At 40.8% G+C, this 20,375-nt stretch overlaps 1 protein-coding gene across 1 annotated transcript; it reads right to left on the reverse strand.

Annotated features, from left to right (window-relative positions):
• Nucleotides 1–3,732: 3,732 nt before the first annotated feature.
• HRH4 (histamine receptor H4) lies at nt 3,733–17,725 on the reverse strand. The gene is made up of 3 exons (XM_027525936.1): nt 17,420–17,725; nt 9,186–9,349; nt 3,733–4,766 (listed from the first exon to the last, which is right to left on the reverse strand). The coding sequence occupies exons 1-3, from the start codon at nt 17,670–17,672 to the stop codon at nt 3,966–3,968; spliced, it is 1,218 nt and encodes a 405-aa protein (XP_027381737.1). The 5' UTR covers nt 17,673–17,725; the 3' UTR covers nt 3,733–3,965.
• Nucleotides 17,726–20,375: the final 2,650 nt, after the last annotated feature.

Here is a 20,375-nt window from a genome sequence, read left to right on the forward strand (position 1 = left end):
TACGAACAAAGCTAGTGGAGGTGATGGAATTCCAGTTGAGCTATTTCAAATCCTGAAAGATGATGCTGTGAAAGTGTTGCCCTCAATATGCCAGCAAATTTGAAAAACTCAGCAGTGGCCACAGGACTGGAAAAGGTCAGTGTTCATTCCAATCCCAAAGAAAGGCAATGCCAAAGAATGCTCCAACTACTGCACAATTGCACTCATCTCACATGCTAGCCAAGTAATGCTCAAAATTCTCCAAGCCAGGCTTCAGCAATACATGAACCATGAACTTCCAGATGTTCAAGCTGGTTTTAGAAAAGGCAGAGGAATCAGAGATTAAATTGCCAACATCCGCTGGATCATGGAAAAAGCAAGAGAGTTCCAGAAAAACATCTATTTCTGCTTTATTGACTATGCCAAAGCCTTTGACTGTGTGGATCACAAGAAACTGTGGAAAATTCTGAAAGAGATGGGAATACCAGACCCCCTGACCTGCCTCTTGAGAAACCTGTATGCAGGTCAGGAAGCAACAGTTAGAACTGGACATGGAAAATAGACTGGTTCCAAATAGGAAAAGGAGTACGTCAAAGCTGCATATTGTCACCCTGCTAATTTAACTTATATGCAAAATACATCATGAGAAATGCTGGGCTGGAAGAAGCACAAGCTGGAATCAAGACTGCTGGGAGAAATATCAATAACCTCAGATATGCAGATGACACCACCCTTATGGCAGAAAGTGAAGAGGAACTAAAAAGCCTCTTGATGAAAGTGAAAGAGGAGAGTGAAAAAGTTGGCTTAAAGCTCAACATTCAGAAAACAAAGATCATGGCATCTGGTCCCATCACTTCATGGGAAATAGATGGGGAAACAGTGTCAGACTTTATTTTTTGGGCTCCAAAATCACTACAGATGGTGATTGCAACCATGAAATTAAAAGACACAGTAATTACTCCTTGGAAGGAAAGTTATGACCAACCTAGATAGCGTATTAAAAAGCAGAGACATTACTTTGCCAACAAAGGTCCGTCTAGTCAAGGCTATGGTTTTTCCAGTGGTCATGGATGGATGTGATAGTTGGACTGTGAAGAAAGCTGAGTGCCGAAGAATTGATGCTTTTGAACTGTGGTGTTGGAGAAGACTCTTGAGAGTCCCTTGGACTGCAAGGAGATCCAACCAGTCCATCCTAAAGGAGATCAGTCCTGGGTGTTCTTTGGAAGGACTGATCCAGTACTTTGGCCACCTCATGCGAAAAGTTGACTCATTGGAAAAGACCCTGATGCTGGGAGGGATTGGGGGCAGGAGGAGAAGGGGATGACAGAGGATGAGATGGCTGGATGGCATCACTGACTCGTTGGACGTGAGTCTGAGTGAACTCTGGGAGTTGGTGATGGACAGGGAGGCCTGGTGTGCTGCGATTCATGGGGTCGCGAAGAGTCGGACACGACTGAGTGACTGAACTGAACTGAACTGAGTAAGTATTCATTTTTTTAATATTCATTTTAAAATAATTTTAAAATAAATATCTTTAATTTAAAACTTTAGTAAGTATTTATAAACCACCTATACTGGGAAGTGGAGGCTAGTAATTACTCATACTAGAATAGAAAGTTTCATTTTATGGTAAGTTTCACCTGAGGATATCTTGAGGCCGTTAGATCAAAGTTTAGATATACAAACATGTTTCTAGAAAATGGATTATGTCGTTCTTTTTTTAGAAACATCTACACCAAACTAATAATTGTCACTGGTTCTTGGGTATAGAAATTGTTTAACTGTTGTCTTTTTATAATAAGTACATATATTTTCATTATAATGAAAAACATTTTAAAAGTTCTTACAGTGCAGATTTAAAAGACTGAGACTGACATTCCCTTTTTAAGGAAAATGCCTACTGTGTGCCTTTTCAAAATAGCTATGAAGTGGACTGTACTAAGAGAATCCCAATGTATTGGGTTGGCAAAAAAAATTATTTGGGCTTTTCTGTAAGATCTTATGATAAAACTCAAACAAACTTTTTGGCCAACCCAATAATATTTCTGCCCCAGGGAATCTAAATCTTATGTCAAGCTTCACAGTCATCTTTATAGTAAGTAGCTAATATGTGATAGACTCCTAATTCACATTTGTTTCATGAATACCTGAATGTACCATCAAAGTATTTTATTCAGAGTCTCACTTCATAGAAGATTAGCCCTGTTCTGTTCATTTCTCATACCTGGCTCACATTTCATCACTTCTGAAACATACATTTCTCACTTTTCAACAATTCTGAAATTAGAATAGGACTTCCTTATAAGTGTGATTCTTTTAAACCTTGTTTCATAGCACTTTCTCTTTTATAATGTAAGATGGTATGTCTTAGATGGACAGCATCTTGGATTGAATGAAATACAATACATTTTACGTTTTCTGACTATAGAAAATACATATGACTATTTAGGCATGTTTCCTCTAAGGTTCAACTGGAAAAAGTTTTCATGGGGCCACTCCATTCAACGATCATTCAGACCTCCAGTAACGAGATGAAATCCACAACTACTGATTTACAAATGTTAAAACTAACAAGCTACAGCATTGTAAAAACTTATGTGTTTATAACGGTTTATTTCTCAAATTTTTCAATTATGATTGAATATTGAACATGTATTTCCTGTTTTGAAACTAATGTTAATGTGTAAGTGTATATAAAAAACCATGTGCATTTCTAAGCATTTATGATATACTTCAAAGATTTTCATATTTTAATGTTTTAGATGAATCAAAAGTTTAAAAGATCTAAGATATGAAAATGACTAATCTGTATTATAAGAATTCTAAGAAACTGTAGAAGAAATACTTATAAAATGTTACTGAAGAGATTAACTATGAAATCACAATGAAATGTTATGACAAAGACAGGTAAAGAACACCATAAAAAAATTGATAATGACAAAAAGAACAAAATGTCACCAGACTAATAAAATGCAACTCATCAGTTAGGTATAACCTACATTAACTGCATAGTAAAGGAATCACTCCAAGCACTGCAATATAAAATATTGAGCACATGAGTTAAAACATCAAAGACAGAAATGTATTTGATTCATAATGATTGACACATACTAGTTCTGTGAATGTTATACGAGATACATCAGGTTTAATCTTATAGTCCTTTTGGATCTCTTAGTCTTTCTCATTCTTTCCTATTTTCTCATGGAGAAGTTTTAGCTGATGTGCAAGTTAGGACAAGGGGGCAGGAAGGAAACGGGAAAGCCATCCTTTCAACCCATTACCTATCCCTCACCCTGTCATCCTATGATTGCCAGGGACTCCAAGATAACTTCATTGAGAACCTTCAAGAGCTGCAGTGACCTCCTCTTTCCCCCATCATCCCACACTTCCTTCTTTTCTCGGATCAGAAATGTAGAGTCCGGAAGTATATATGCCCTCTGCTCTTTCATCTGAGCACTCTTACCTCCTGTTCTGCCAACTCAAACCCTAATTCAACTGCCCAGTGACCATAACAGAGTTACCCACCCCCAGGACAAAGGGCTAAAGAGCTCTTTTTCCTACTGTATGCTTTAGGGAATGATCTTTAAATGTGATGAGTTTTCATCACTGTAAAATAAAAATGGAAATTCAGTTAAGACTGTAGCAACACTGAACATTTAGAAAGAAAACCAAAATTTTTGAATTTCACAATCAAAATTATCTTAAGATCTAAAAGACAAAGAAGAGGTGATGACTAAGAAAAATATAGTGCTTTTGTGGCTCTGAGTTTACAAAAATATTATTGTCAGTTTCTAATGATGCTGTTGTTATTCACCAGAATAATTTTCCACTGACTTGTAGGTTCCAGGCGTTTTTTATTTGTTTGTTTAAGTTTTCAAGTGTTACAATTTTATGGACTTTTTCAGTAGAGTGGAAATGGCAAGATGAAAGCCAGACTCATTTATGTGAGAGCAAGACTGAAATTTACATAAGCAAAATGATTATCTTTAAGAAGATGTTGACCGATTGTGTGATGATATGGACTGCTTTTTCACACGAAATAATTTCAAGAAGGCCTTCTGAAAACGCTTGTGACACAGGGGATACAAAAAAGGATTGACAAAGGAATTGAACCACTGAAGCCAAAATGTGAACTCGTACACAGGGTTTAAGAAATCTGAGAGTGTGCCATGACATGAATGAATAATTGTGAACAGAGAGTAGGGAGCCCAGCAAACAGCAAAAACACCCAAGAGAATGGCCAGTGACTTGGCTAGTTTCTTGCCTCTGCGCAGCTCAAGATGTTCCCTTTGGTGAAGAACTAGGGAATCCGAATGGGAGAGAGAGCTCGTTTTGGAAGCGGTTAAACTATTCACCTGGGTTCTTAAGGAAGAAAAGAGGCTGCTCTTCCTTCCTGATTTCTCAGAACGAAGGGATGCTGCTGATTCCTCCAGGTTGGAAAGAGATGGCCTCGAAAACAGTCCATTCCTGAATGAGCGTCCGCTGCTAATGGAAGGGGCAGAAATGAATCCAGAATGCCCCCTACTGAGATGACTGCGCTTCCATAGGCTCCAGTAAATATACATGTTGAAATAAGCCACTAGCAAGACTGGGATCAGGAATTCGAAGACTAACGTGAGGGCAAGGATATGCTTCTTTTTAAGGAATTCAGGTTTGCAATCCCCCCGCAATTCCTTCCTAACCTCTGAAACTAGTATTGGCCCATGCACTAAGAAGGCCGCCACCCAGACGGCCACCATCAGAGTCACAGTCTTCAAGGTCCCAGTATGTCGAGCTCTGTAAGACACCTAAAAGAAACCAAATAAATGATTTTTAATACAATGAGTACATGTTGATTGCACAAAGCATACTGTCAGCCCTCAGGAGTTTCCGTGATGTGCGCAGTGGAGCTGGTCACTGAATCTGGGTAACGTGATTGGGCCAGGGCAGAGGGTTTCGTTTTGGTGAACCCTGGGCCGAGATGTAGACTTTCTTAATAGTTTAAGGTTAAACGTCTGACGCTATGGAAAATGTCAAGGTTGATATCTAAAAGAAGAACACAGTTTTTCCTAGTCCACAGACACTAATCTGAACTGTTAACTGAGACCAACTGAACATGCTCACAGTGTTTTTAACCTGCCAGCTGGGTCGTGAGCAGCATTTTTAACAAATTGGGATAATCAATGTCAGAATGTATCACACATCATAAGGATGTGTATTGTTTGATGAAACTTTTGCTTTGGGAAAGCATTAATAAATATACATAAGAGAGAGAGAAATGTGCATACCGAATCACAGTGTAAAATGCATTTGTCACTGAAGTCACAGTAAAAAAAGTTTGAAAGACAGAATCTATTCTGCAGTTTATGCTGAGCCTTCAAGGTGGGGTCAAAAAGGAAAGAACTCTTACCTTCCTCTCATAAGATGATGCACAAAAAGAAAGAGAGTTAAATCGGCTGTAGGAAGAGACTACAGTGTTACTGAGCAGAACCTAACATTTCTTTCTACAAACGAATCCACCCAGCAAAAATGGTACTGAAGCAACGGTGGCCAGCCACTTGGGGAGACGTGGCTGTGGTGAGTGCCACGGTCTTTTTTAGGAGTGAAGAATATTCTAAGCCCATTTGAGCACAGGGACAGGCTTCTATAAGGAAAGATGAGATTCTGTGGGGGAGCGTTGCTCTCAGATCCCAGGACCTTTGATAGATTCTCAAATCTTGAAGAGTATCTTCTATAAGAAATCTAAGATGCCAACTACCCATATGAGGGGTAACCATGTGACCCAAGACTTTTCTAAGGGGACTTGGAGCAGACAATCTCTCCAAACCCCTTTCAGATCAGTAAGATTTCTTCCAACCACGTTCCATGTTTCTCTGCTTATACTCGAGGAAAAGGAAATGATTTACCCATGACGTGGGGACACACTTCCCTTTTCACCATCTTTCAAGTACCATTTTCTCTGAGTTTTTAAGTCTTGTCCTGAAGTATGTTCTCATTTTTATTAAAGGGGTATAACAGTGCCAAGCACTGTCTTTCTTTAATGGCTTGTATGTGCTGAGGAGGGCTCACCAACGGGCTAGAGTAAAAGGAGGTTTGTTTAAATTTTTTAAGTTACTTTTTTAAAAAAAATCAAGGAAGTGGGTTTTTTTTTCTCTTTTTGTTACCCTTTTTCCAAATTACTGGTAATTCTGAGGCTAACCTAAAATGTATATGGTGCTAACCACAAGCTCCCATGTACAGTACATCTTTTTGCCTTCTGCTTCTCATACCACTAATTAATACTTGCACTTAAGTCTAATGATTATGAAGATAGTAACAATACCCAGATGGTCATAAAACTGCATTTGGTTTTTTAATTGCTTTGTTCAGCCTTCGTAATGATATGGTACAATACGCTGAAAAGTGATCTCTTTTCTGTTATATATAAGGTCAAATGGGTAACAGACATGCAAGGGAATTGAGATGATGATGCCAATCTCTCCCTCGTCTCTGAGTAGCATTTTAGACAGATGACGGTTCAAAATTGCTTGAATCCGGGCCCATGCCTCCCTGAAATTCATCCGTGGCCCACTTCTCACTTTTACAGAATATGTCCATTATTCATGATGTCTCCTCTTACCCTGCTTCCTCCCCCACTTCCATAAGACATCCAAACATTCTGTCAGTCAGGTTTCTTTTGTGAGGCAGAGCAGCCCCTGGAACGTGCTGGTGTTAATAATGAGATGGGATTGCAGGGCCATTCTAAGTGCTTGTCAGGCATGGCCATTTGCACGAGCCTTCCTTTCCCCGGTTATTGTCAGATTTCCATTTCTCAAGCCCCGCCTGTCACCCTGACCTGTTACATTGTCTTCTCGACTTTTAGCTACAGCAAGGGCTCTGTTCCCCATGATCACTTCCTATGAGCTCCTGTGGTCTTTGAAGGTTTCCTTCTGGCTTCCTACAGCTGTGTTGGAACTCAGCCAACAGAGGTGCTGGTGCTGCCTGAGCATCCCCACGAGCACTCACACACCGCTGCCTTTAGCACCTGTTACACTTGTCTCTGCCGTGTCCTAGGGACCCGGATCCAGCTGACCTGGCCCTCACCAAGTTTACAGCCCACATTGTCAAGGAATTTCTCAGGGCAAGACCAAGGAATAAACCCATCCACTTTTCTCTCTGGACATCACTCCTCAACTCTGTAATGTCTAGGCCTTTTTTCTAACTGGGAAAGCCGCCCCTTTCCTTTACACAAACCTTAGGTTCACTCAAGAGCTTGAGCCTGCAGTGAATAAATGTCCCAGTGAACACTAACTAGGAACACTCAGTTGAGATTAAAAAGAAAACCCAGAAGGAAAGGAAATGTTAAAAGTACAAATGGGGAAGATAATTAACTAGAGCACTGCTTTTCAAACATTTTGACTGTAACCTAAAGTAAGAAATGCATTTTAAACCCTAATCAAGGATACTGACAGAAGTATTCATAAAACAGTTCTTAGCTTTATTATACACAGGGTACTCTGATTTACTCTAATTTGTAAGTTCTGTTCTACTTCTTTGCATGTTTTTTCATTCTAAGAAAAAGTGACGTAACAGGCCACTGAACTAACTTCATGACTCAATAATGAGTTACTATCTGCAGTTTGAAAAATGTGAGATTACAGGCTTCTGGATTGCTAATCCGAATTGATCTGTACTCTCTCCAGAGTTTGTCCAGGACAAACTGCCGTGCACTCTGGTGCCAGTGACGTACTCAATGTCAAGTGTCTGGCTGTCCCACCACATCCCATTCTCTACTTCCTTGCCATATGGCAGCTCAGCTAGAGAACATACTTCCCAGCTTCCCGTACAATAAGGTAAGGCCATGTGACTACATTTCACCAGTGAAAGGTGAGTGGAAATGATTGTGTGACTCTGCACTACTTGGTTAAAAGAAAATCCTTTGCCCTGGACTTCTGCCTTCTGCTCTTCTTATCTGAAACCTGAAGTGACAACAACTTGACTTTGAGCATGCCAAGGAGGTTAATGACTTAGGATGGGGGTCAGCAAACCACTGATCATGGAGCACGTGTGGCCCAGCAACTATTTGGATGATAAAGTTTTATTTGAGCAATTGCAACAGATACCATAAGTGCCTGCTCTAGAGAGTACAGAGCCTGGGTCCCTGGGTGGGCTCCTGGAGCAGAGCCTTCTAATCTTCCTGAACTGTTCTATGAGAAAAATTAACTTCTGCCTTACAGTCTGAGTCTCAGCATTTTGGAATCTCTTTGTAATGGCATTTTATCCTATCTTTATCCAATGCACCCTCCCAATCCTGTCTGCCTCCAAGATGCACAGCTCTCCCAGGACAGAGCTGTCCCTGGCCTCTCAATGCCTCCAGCACCACACTTAGTCCCTTTGTTTATGGATCCATTTCCACATTAGACTGTTATGCTCCTCAAAAAAAAAAAAAAAAAAAAAAGACTCTGCAGATTCAGTTCTGTATCCCAGTCCTTAACAAAATCCCTGTCACACAATCATTCCCCATACATTTAGGTCCCTGGGACTCAGGAGTGAAGGAAGTTTCCCATCAAGGTCTCAGACTCTTCAGATCACTGTCCCATTATTTCTGTGGCCTCCTCCCATCCCTCATCCTTACTAACATCAATCTTATTCTCTCCTTTGTTGCTGATAAATTTAGCTTGCTTAAGAACTGTCATGAACTAATTGATGAGACTATTCCAGATCTTGGTTAGTTCAGACTTGCTTGGCATGGGTCCTAAACTGGCACTGGTTAGTTCCACTGTTACAACCTGTGGCTTCCCTGCCCACTGTTTTTTCCTTTGGTCATTCAAAATTAATTTCTTCATGACATTCAGAAGTCTGGGTGTCTTTCTACCTGCCCACCAAGTTCAATCCTGAAGAAAACATTCAGGTCTCAAGTTTTCTTAGGAGTTGAACAGATAAACCTACTGTGAGATTCATGCATATCCAACCTACTACAGACTCAGTTTACCACTTCTTACACCTTGCCTTGGATTCTGTTGGACATTTTCCCATTTTCATTGGACGCAGGGGAGTGACTTAACCAAACACACAGGAAGTGTTCACTAACAGCCAATGAGAACTTAGTGCCAACAAAAGGGTAATCAGGCTTCTCTAAGGTTGGTCAATTAAACAAACAAACAAAAATTTTTGCTTAGGGACCCAAAATTTATAAAATTCACAAATATATAATCTTCTAAGCAGGATAAATTAATGTTTTGACTTACAGCATTGGAGACTGACTGATATCGATCAAAGCTGATGAGTACGATGTTATACACAGATGCTGTACACAAAAGATAGTCAGTAGTGAGCCAAAAGACACAAATGTTATTTTCAAACTCCCAGTTGAAGAGCTTGTGAGGGATGAATAAAGGAATGGAGATCATACCTGCATGGGCGGAAAAAAATGAAGATTAACAAATATAGCACGTATCAATGAATACGAAGAGACGCAAACATGACACAATGAACTATCTGAAATGACCAAAAACTGCTTGATTATAATTTAGAAATTCATGGTATTTCATCAGCAAATTCAGGACTGATCTCCTACACGTCCTGTAAATACCATTTTAAAAATAGCTGTCACAAACATCATACCTTCAATGGCTCCTTGTTACTTTCCAAATTAAGTTCAGGTCCCAACATGTATTTCCAGCCATACACAGCATCCATCATCTTTTGTGTTCATGATCCGACCCAGACAGGATGGGCCGCCCTTCCCCTAAACACATCTCACATTGCCACATCTTTTTGCTTTTGCCAAGAACGTTCTTCTTGCTTGAAGATCTCTCTTTTACAGAGAAGTCTATTTAACTCCTTCTCATTCTTCACTTAGTGTAAAAAAAAAAAATGATATCTTTCTTATCATCTTTATTGGAACTCCCTAGGTAGAAGTGACCCTTTGCCACCTGCCCTCTCCTGGCACCTCAGTCATCTCTCCCTCTCTCGTGTACAGACACATCCTACTTTATAACATTGTCACGTGTTAAGATTGGGACCGTGTTGAAAGTCAACCTTTGTATTTTTCACAACATCTAGACTTGACTAATGGCTCACACATGTAACTAAAATAAATTAATAGCAGCTAATAGGTATTGTACAGTTACCATATGCCAGACACTGTCCTGTGTGCATTACATATATCATCTCATCTAACTGTCGTAGAAACTCTGTAAGGCAGGGACAGTGTGAGAGAAAAAACCCTCTGCTACTCCTCCACTCCTGGCTCACTCCTCTTCACCCTTGTTATTGTTCAGTCACTAAGTCATGTCTGACTCTTTGCAACCCCATGAACTGTAGTAAATCAGGCTCCTGTATCCTCCACTATCTCCCAGAGTTTGCTTAAATTCGTGTCCATTGAGTCAGTGATGCTATCTAGCTGTCTCATCCTCTGCTGCCCCCTTCTCCTTTGGCCTTCCATCTTCCCCAGCATCAGGGTCTTTTCAAAGAGTTGGCTGTTCACATCAGGTGACCAAAGTATTGGAGCTTCGGCTTCAGCATCAGCCCTTCCAGTGAATATTCAGGGTTGATTTTCTTTAGTATTGAGTGGTTTGATCTTCTTGCGGTCCCAGAGACTCTCAAAAGTCTTCCCAACACCACAATTCAAAAGCATCAGTTCTTTGGCACTCAGTTCATGGTCCAACATACATGACTCACATCCATGTATGGTCTCACATCCATACATGACTATCGGAAAAAACAGAGCTTTGACAGCATGGACCTTTGATGGCAGTGATATCTCTTCACCCTATCTGACCTCAAATTCACCACACCCACACCCAGACCCACACCCCCACTCTCAGATCCTTGCATAGGTATCCTGGTATGCAGCACACTTCCCTCTACGAAGCCTCCTTCTGTTTACTTAAATGAATCTTCCTCAGTGAGCCCTAACCCTGAAGTTTACACTATAACCTCTACCTCTAACATACTTCCTCCTCCCTATGTTTTTCTCAATAGCAAATGGTCAACCTCTAAAATGTTGTGTAATTTTATTTATTTATTTATTTATATCGTTTATTGTCTGTCTCACCACCCATGTTCCCAGAAAAAATACAAGCACCATGAGGGCAGGGATCTTTTTTTTTTTTTTACTGTATTTTCCCTGATATATCCGCAGCACCTAAAAGGGTGCCTGGTTCAAAATAAATTAGTATCAGACGAATGAATAGATAAAAATGGGGAAGTCTAGTTTCATTAAAAATTGCTGTCAATCCTGAATAGCCCCTTCTTTCTGAAGCCAGTTAAGAAGCTGCATCTTGTGGGAAGTGAGAGGGAGATTCAAGCGGAGGGAACATATGTATAACTATGACTGATTCATATTGATATATGGCAGAAAAGTGAAAGTGAAGTCACTCAGTCGTGTCCGACTCTTTGCTACCCCATGGACTGTAGCCTACCACACTCCTCCATCCATGGGATTTTCCAGGCAAGAGTACTGGAGTGGGTTGCCATTTCCTTCTCCAGAGGATCTTCCTGACCCAGGGATCGAACCTGGGTCTTCAACACAATATTGTAAAGCAATTATCCTCCAATTAAAAATAAACTTAAAAAAAAAAACAACTGCATCTTCCATGAGAAAATGACAGTCAAAAGGTAGAGGGGAAGCTGAAAGCCCTAGTGAATTCTTTGGGCCAACAGAGTAATGTGTGGATAACAGTGATTGTATTGAGGGTATTATGGACTGAATGTGTCACCCTCCCCCAAAATTCACATGCTGAAGCCCGATTCCCCAGAGTGATAGGGCCTATAAGGAGGTAATTAAAGTTAAATTAGGTTGTAAGGGTAGAGCCCTAATCCAACAGGCTTAGTGTCCTTAGAAGAAGAAACACCAGGAAGCTCGCTTGCTCGCTGTCTCTCAAGGCTGGATGAGGATGAAGCAAGATGGCAGCCATCTACAGGCCAGGAGGAGAGCCCTCAGCAGGCCCCAAATCAGCTGGCACCTGGTTTGTCCTAGCCTCCAGAGCTCTGAGAAAGTGAACTGCTATAAAGTCACTCAGACTGTGGTTATTCCGCTGGGGCAGCCCGAGCTGACTAACACAGAGGGTAGAGAAGAGTCAAGGTACCAGCGCACTTCACTCTTGTGCTTCGCTTTATTGCACTTCACAGATACTGCATTTATTAGGAATGGAAGGTTCATGGCAACCCTGCAGCGAGCAAAGTCTGTCAGCGGTATTTCTTCCAATAGCATTTGCTTCCTTTGCGTCTCTGTGTGTCACATTTGCTACTCCTCACAATATTTTTATTTTTTTATTATTATATTTGTTGTGGTGATCTTTGACGTTACTGTTTTAATTGTTTTGGCGCTCCATGAACTTTGCCCACATAATCCAGTGAACTTCATAAATGTTGTGTGTGTTCTGACTACTTCACCAGCCTGCCATTTCCTTGTCTCCTTGGGTTTCCCTATTCCATGAGACATAACAACATTGCAATTAAGCCGATTAATAACCCTAGAATGACCTGTAAGTATTCAAGTGAAAGGAAGAGCCAATGGATGTGGCAAATTTCAGTGTTGTCTCATTTTAGGAAATTGCCACAGGCACCCCAGCTTTCAGCATCCACCACCCTGAGCAGTCAGCATCCATCAACATCATGGCAAGACCTTCCCATGAGCAAAAAGATTATGACTCTGTTAAGGCTTGGAAAATGGTTAGCATTTTTCACCATAGAATATTTTTAAATTAAGGTGTGTAAATTGTTTTTTTAGACATAATGTTATTGCACACTTAGTAGACTGCAGCTATACCTTTTACATGCACTGAGAAACCAAAAAATTCATGTGACTCCTATTTTGATTTTTGCTTTATTGCAGCAGTCTGGAACTGAACTCACAATACTTCTGGTTATATTTGTACTAAAGATACACTTTGCCATCCTGAAAATGTGGTTCAGACTCTGTCATCAACAACAACCTTTTGCCCTTGAAGATCCTGTCTGGGTCATCCATCATGTGCTTATGTAGGCCATACATACCCACACAAATGTAGATATGAAAAAGGTACCCATAGATGGAAGCATTGGTCATGTGATAACAATTTTATAGGTATCACTATAGATATAAATATTTTTCTGGAGTAATATATAGGTGAGATATGTTAATGCACCTGATACTGGAATTTTTCCTCAATAAATCTTTCCTTTTCAACTAAATTCAGCCTAGGAAGCTGCTCAGGTAGCACAAATTTTAAGAAATTGCTTCTACAGGAGGCCAGTTCAAAAACCTGTGACAAGAGGCCATTCAGCCAGAAAGCCCACCGTACGGAGCACGCGACGCTCTGACCTGCACTGGCATCGCCGCGTGGATGTGAGCTCTGGGTCTCGTGACCCTAAATGTTAAGAACTTCCATCTTACAGCTACAGAAAGTCTCTCACAAGGCCCATCTTGGCCCATCACCCCCACCACCGTGAGGTCTTATAGGCTCAGAGCTAAAAAGACACACTTCGAGCATGGCAAAGGAGAAAGAAGAGCATTGACACAAAGCTCAAATCTAGTTACGAAATGCTCTCGAAGACTCTGCCAAGCCCTGCGCTGTCATGGTAAATATTGCATTACATCAGTGGACCTCTGCATGAAGCTGGCAGGTGGCAGGGAAAATGTGAAGGATGAGACTGGCTGATTAAATGAGATTCTGGCCCGTGTCCAACTGCTCTCATCAGGAGCAAAGCCATTTCTTTTCCCATCCACCTGACGATAGAGGAGGACCACCAGGACTGCTGAATCATCACATCTGCAGGGACATTTCTCAAAGAGGAACCACAGATTGTGATGCTCAAGACCACGATGGTGGGCCTGCCATGATGCTGACCCTGGGCCTTATACAGAGGCATTCTGTTCTTGTCTAGAACCATCTTCATTCAAAAGCTTCAGGCCTCAGTCTCTCTCCCTTGGATATATTTTTACCCCATCCCTTCTGACCATGAGGTATACAAGTCTTTACTTCCTTTGGAATAGTCAAAATACATCATCCATTTTAAATGTTGAGTATCATCTAAAAGTTGTACAGCTTTGTGAAGAAGGAGGGGGATACATATATTCATAATAGAATATTCTCTGTTCACATAAATGTACTCGTGTATTTATCTGTGTGGGCTTCCCTGGTGGCTCAGAGGGTAAAGCATCTGCCTACAATGCAGGAGACCTGGGTTCGATCCCTGGGTCAGAAAGATCCCCTGGATAACGAAATGGCAACCCACTCCAGTACTCTTGCCTGGAAAATCCCATGGAGGGAGAAGCCTGGTAGGCTACAGTCCATGGGGTCACAAAGGGTCGGACGCAACTGAGTGACTTCACTTTTACTTTATCTGTTTATGTGAGCATAAAGGGCTTCCCTGGTGGCTCGGCAGCAGGAGACTTGGGTTCGATCCCTGGGTCAGGAAGAACCCCTGGAGAAGAAAATGGAAACCTACTCCAGTATTCTTGCCTGGAAAAATCCCATGGAACAGAGGAGTCTAGCAGGCTACAGTCCACGGGGTCACAAAGGGTCAGACATGACTGAGTAACTGAGCACACACACCCATACTGCTGCTGCTGCTAAGTCACTTCAGTCATGTCCGACTGTGTGTGACCCTATAGGCAGAAGCCCACCAGGCTCCCCCGTCCCTGGGATTCTCCAGGCAAGAACACTGGAGTGGGTTGCCATTTCTTTCTCCAATGCATAAAAGTGAAAAGTGAAAGGGAAGTCAATCAGTCGTGTCCGACTCTTAGCTACCCCATAGACTGCAGCCTACCAGGCTCCTCCGTCCATGGGATTTGCCAGGCAAGAGTACTGGAGTGGGGTGCCACTGCCTTCTCCGACACAACCATGCACATGTGAGCAAAGAGAGTGATGTGGAAGGATCTATATCAAGTTGTTAGTGTTGGTTACCTGGAGGGGCAGAACTGAGGAGAAAAACAAGACTGCTGCATGTTTTTAATGCTTCTATATTAGTTCTCCACTTTTTTCTGTGATCCTGTCATTTTTATACCTGGATTCCTGTCAATCTTTCCAACTAGAGGTTTCCTCCAAAACTTTTATCATTGCAATATCAGAAGCATAAACTGCTTTCCCAAATGCTCCCTATTTCTCTGAGGAATGTCATACTTCTCTTGTCCCCAGAACTCAATCTATAACACATCTTTCTCCTGCCTGACAACCCCACCCCCATTGCATCTCTGCCTCCTGAACTTATTTCCACTCTTACCCTCGTCGGCAAAGTAATGTCTCAGCTTTTTATTTAAAGCAGAAACATCACCTTGCCAACAAATTTCCATCTAGTCAAGGCTACGGTTTTTCCTGCAGTCATGTATGGATGTGAGAGTTGGACTATAAAGACAACTGAGCGCCGAAGAATTGATGCTTTTGAACTGCGGTGTTGGAGGAAGCTCTTGTAAGTCCCTTAGACTGCAAGGAGATCAAACCAGTCAATCCTAAAGGAAATCAACCCTGAATATTCATTGGAAGGACTGATGCTGAAATTCCAATACTTTGGCTACCTGATGGCAAGAACTAACTCCTGGGAGAAGACCCTGATGCTGGGAAAGACTGAAGGCAGGAGGAGAAGGGGACAACAGTGGATGAGATGGTTGGATGGTATCACTGACTCAATGTACATGTGTTTGAGCAAGCTCCAGGAGTTGGTGATGGACAGAAAAGCCTGGCATGCTGCACTCCATGGGGTTGCAAAGAGTTGGACATGACTAAGTGACTGAACTGACCCTTGCTCAGAGCCTCACTGCTGATTTCTGCCAAGGTCACTGCAGGATTCTCAGAAACCAAGCCACCCCCTGCTCCGGCTTCACCCACCTCCTACATCTCTTCTGATGCCTCTAATGTGAAGCTTCAACCCAGTCACTCAGTTAAATGTCACATTGCCTTCTGAATAAGCTCCAATCCAGACTCACACTAGTATTCAAAGGCCCTTCATTGTATAGATTCCAACTATTTCATCTTCACCCTTTGCTGTTCTCATATAGCCCATTTGCACACAAGCCAGCCTGGAGCTCCCACTTAGGAAGGTATACGCAATGATTTTCTATCAGCATATCACTGTTGATTCTTAGAATTCTCTGCCCTCCCCATCTCTGCCTATGGAAATTATTCCCATCCCCTTAAGTTCATTTTGGAGGCCACTACCCCCTAACAAAATGTGTTCCCCCACCCGCCGCCCTGCCTCTGAGTGCCTATAACACTTGGTAGCTCTTTGTGGGTTCTCACATCACTGTGTCCTGTTAGTCATTTCTGAACTTCTCTTAGCTACTGTACTATTTTGAAGGCTTAAAAAAGAAACAGACTAACCTAGTCCTGTCTATCTCTCATCATCATCTAATTGCACTTGGTACTTAACAGTACTTATACATGGTAGGTACTCTACTAACATTTGTGAACTTGGTTTGAGTTGACATTTGTCTACAGAGAAATCCAGAGTGAAAAGACTAACACAAGTTGAGCAATCACTACGTTCCAGGCACTAAACTTAATTGTTCTATTAGTTTTGCTTCATTTTAACATAACTGTAAGTGTTTATGTAGCTATACACAATAACAAATTAACTAGGAGGTCCTATAAAACAATATCAGCAGTAGACACTTCTGCATATTTACTTATTATTACAAGGATATGCGCTTCCCTGGTGGCTCAGCTTGTTAAGAATTCGCCTGCAATGTGGGAGGCCTGGGTTTAATCCCTGGGTTGGAAAGATCCCCTGGAGAAGGGAAAGGCTACCCACTCCAGTAATCTGGCCTGGAGAATTCCATGGACTGTACAGTCCATGGGGGTCACAAAAAGTTGGACACAACTGAGTGACTTTCACTATACACTCACTATTACAAGGATTGTGGAAAATGATCATCAGGCAGTAAGAAATTATGAAGTGTACATTTTCAAAGAAAGATTACTTTGATTTCTATGATCTTACAGTTATTTAGCACTATGATACCATATCATACACAAAGTAGGTTAGTGTTGGGTGTACTTTATAACATGCTATGATGTATCATATCATAAAATAATATCAACTATACTATTTGACCTGAACATCCTATTTTCTGATTGTGCCAATTACCAGTACATGCATCATTTCCTATAACTTCAACACTGTGATATTAAAGAAACTATGCTTACTTAAAAAGGAATACTTATAAACCTAAACATGCAAGGAAAATAGCTCCAGAAACAAAAATAACTCTTAGATTAAAGCAATTCTGGACTTACTTTTATTCCATAAAAAGAAACTGTTTTTAGAGGAAAATTCCCCTATAAACCTTATTTACATATATATATATATATATATATATATATATATATATATATATCATTCCCATATAGTGCCATACAGCCTCCCCTGAATTTAAATCCTTAAACTTTTTATTTCTAATAGTACCCAATTCTATACAGTCCTTTGAAATAATAAAAGCTTGTTTTATGTTTTTAGAAATAAATTATAATAGAGAAAGATTATCTTAAATGTAACTTACCAACAAAGAAGTCTGAAATGGCCAAGTTAAGGAAAAAGTAATTACTTCGATGTCTAAGATTTTTGTCCACCACAAAAGCTAAAATGACCACAGCATTTCCTAGCATTATAGCAAAAGCTAGTAAGCTCATTAAAAATGCTAAAGCAATGTTTGAAAAAGAATATATGTCTTTACTAGCTGGCATCACAGCAGAAGAATTTGTGTCATTAGTAAATGGCATCACATGAGAAGAATTTATGCCATGAGTATACATGACATCAAACTTAATACAGCAAACTAAGCCAGCAAGACAATTCCGACAAGTGTCTTTCCAGTCGAATACCTAAAATATATAGTCTCCTACACATAACAACATTTTTTAAAAGTCTAATGCTGATCTCATAGTACTTCCTGATTCTTGATAAAAGCAAACTTGTGGTAACAGTTTCCTCTTAACTGATACTGAAGAAGTGTTTCCAAAGACAGTGAAAGGTTTTATCTTAAACATTTTGATGTAACTCATTTATTTCCCACTAATAGAGCAATATTATATAAAATATAGTTGATGCACTCTATAGGTAAGGAATTGGGCTCAAATGAGAAGATATAAATCCAGTTAAATGTCTCCTTCTGACCAAGATACAATATCAGGGGCTGAATTCACCATCGCAGCTGAAACAGTGAAAAAAAAAAGGACAAATATATGAAACCATAGTTTTTGAGGCACAGGACATCAGGCAATGAAGAATATCGATCCCTGAGAGAAGAGGAGAAAATGAGGAGAGCCCTGCAGTTGCCCCAGCTCATTGTCTTGAGAGATCTTCCAGGGCACAGAGCAGAGAAGGGTATCCAGGGGAAGCCCAGCAAATTCCCTGCGATAGGGAGGTTAAGCTGAGAGTTGGGCAGTACCAGACAGAACTCTGTGCTGGGGAGCTGCAGAGGGCCCTCCTCAAGCATTCACCAGGATACTGACCAGCACAGTGTGTGGGGAAATGTTCTCAGACAGGAAGAAGAACCACTCAAAAAGATTAAAAACACCCAGGGGTCACAGGGAGCCAGTTACAAACTTTGTTCCCACCAGTTACACACGAAATCTCAATTCATGAGGCATTGAGTAATATTACATATTTAGAAAGCTCTTGCCTCAGTAGTCAGAAATAGGTAGCCCCTTACTGAATACTGCTAGGATCCTGCCTCACAAATCTTAAAAGCAAAACCTAAGAGGATCAAACTAGTTCCAAGTGACTTAACAGCAGCTCAAGAGTATTTGTAGAACATAAAAATATCCAGTCCCCAACAAGGTGAAATTTATACCATCTGAAATCCAATTGAGAATAATCAAACGTTCCAAGAAGCAGGCAAATAACACCCATAATGCAGAGAAAAATGAATCACTGAAACCCATAATGGACACAAATACAAAGACATTAAAGCAGTTATTCTAGCTGTATTACATACTTTTAAACAGATATATACAGATACAATTTTAAAAAAAAAACAGGATGGCAGAGTAGAAGGATATGCACTCATCTTCTCCTGTGAAATCTCCAAAATTGCAACTAAGCTCTGAACAACCATCAACAGGAGAATGTTGGATCCCACCAAAAAAAGATATCCCACTTCCAAGGGCAAAGGAGAAGCCCCAACCAGACAGTAGGAGGGGCGAAATCACATTTAGAATCAAACCCCATAGAGATCTCGTCAAGAAAATTAGAGATACCAAGGGAACGTTTCATGCAAAGATGGGTACAATAAAGAACAGAAATGTCATGGACCTAACAGAAGCAGAAGATATTAAGAAGAGGTGGCAAGAATACACAGAAGAACTGTACAAAAAAGATCTTTGTGACCCAGATAACCACAATGGTGTGATCACTCACCTAGAGCCAAACATCCTGGAGTGTGAAGTCAAGTGGGCCTTAGGAAACATCACTAAGAACAAAGCTAGTGGAGGTGACAGAATTCCAGTTGAGCTATTTCAAATCTTAAAAGATGATGCTGTGAAAGGGCTGCACTTAAAATGCCAGCAAACTTGGCAAACTCAGCAGCGGCCACAGGATTATAAAAGGTCAGTTTTCATTCCAATCCCAAAGAAAGGCAATGTCAAAGAATGTTCAAACTACCACAGAATTACACTCATCTCACACACTAGCAAAGTAATGCTGAAAATTCTCTAAGCCAGGCTTCAATAGTACATGAACCAAGAACTTCCAGTTGTTCAAACTGGGTTTAGAAAAGGCAGAGCAATCAGAGATCAAATTGCCAACATCCACTAGAACATAGAAAAAGCAAGAGAATTCCAGAAAAACATCTATTTCTGCTTCATTGACTATGCTAAAGCTTTTGACTGTGTGGGTCACAACAAACTGTGGAAAATTCTTCAAGAGATGGGAATACCAGACCACCTTATTTGCCTCCAGAGAAATCTGTATGAAGGTCAAGAAGCAACAGTTAGAACCAGATGTGGAACAACAGACTGGTTCCAAACTGGGAAAGGAGTCTGTCAAGGCTGTATATTGTCACCCTGCTTATTTAACTTCTATGCAGAGTACATCATGCAAAATGCCAGGCTAGATGAAGCACAAGCTGGAATCAAGATTGCTGGGAGAAATATCAATAACCTCAGATATGCAGATGATACCACCCCTATGGCAGAAAGTGAAGAGGAATTAAAGAGCCTCTTGATGAAAGTGAAAGAGGAGAGTGAAAAAGCTGGCTTAAAATTCAACACTGAGAAAACTAAGATCATGACATCTGGTCCCATCACTTCATGGCAAAGAGATGGGAAAAGAATGGAAACAGTGACAGACTTTATTTTCTTGGCCTCCAGAATTACTGCAGATAGTGACTGCAGCCATGAAATTAAAAGATGCTTGCTCCTTGGAAGAAAAGCTATGAACAATGTAGACAGCATATTAAAAAGCAGAGACATTACTTTGCCAACAAAGGTCCATATAGTCAAAGCTATGGTTTTTCC

This window comes from Bos indicus x Bos taurus, chromosome 24 (genome assembly GCF_003369695.1).
Source record: "Bos indicus x Bos taurus breed Angus x Brahman F1 hybrid chromosome 24, Bos_hybrid_MaternalHap_v2.0, whole genome shotgun sequence".
Lineage (NCBI taxonomy): Eukaryota > Metazoa > Chordata > Mammalia > Artiodactyla > Bovidae > Bos > Bos indicus x Bos taurus.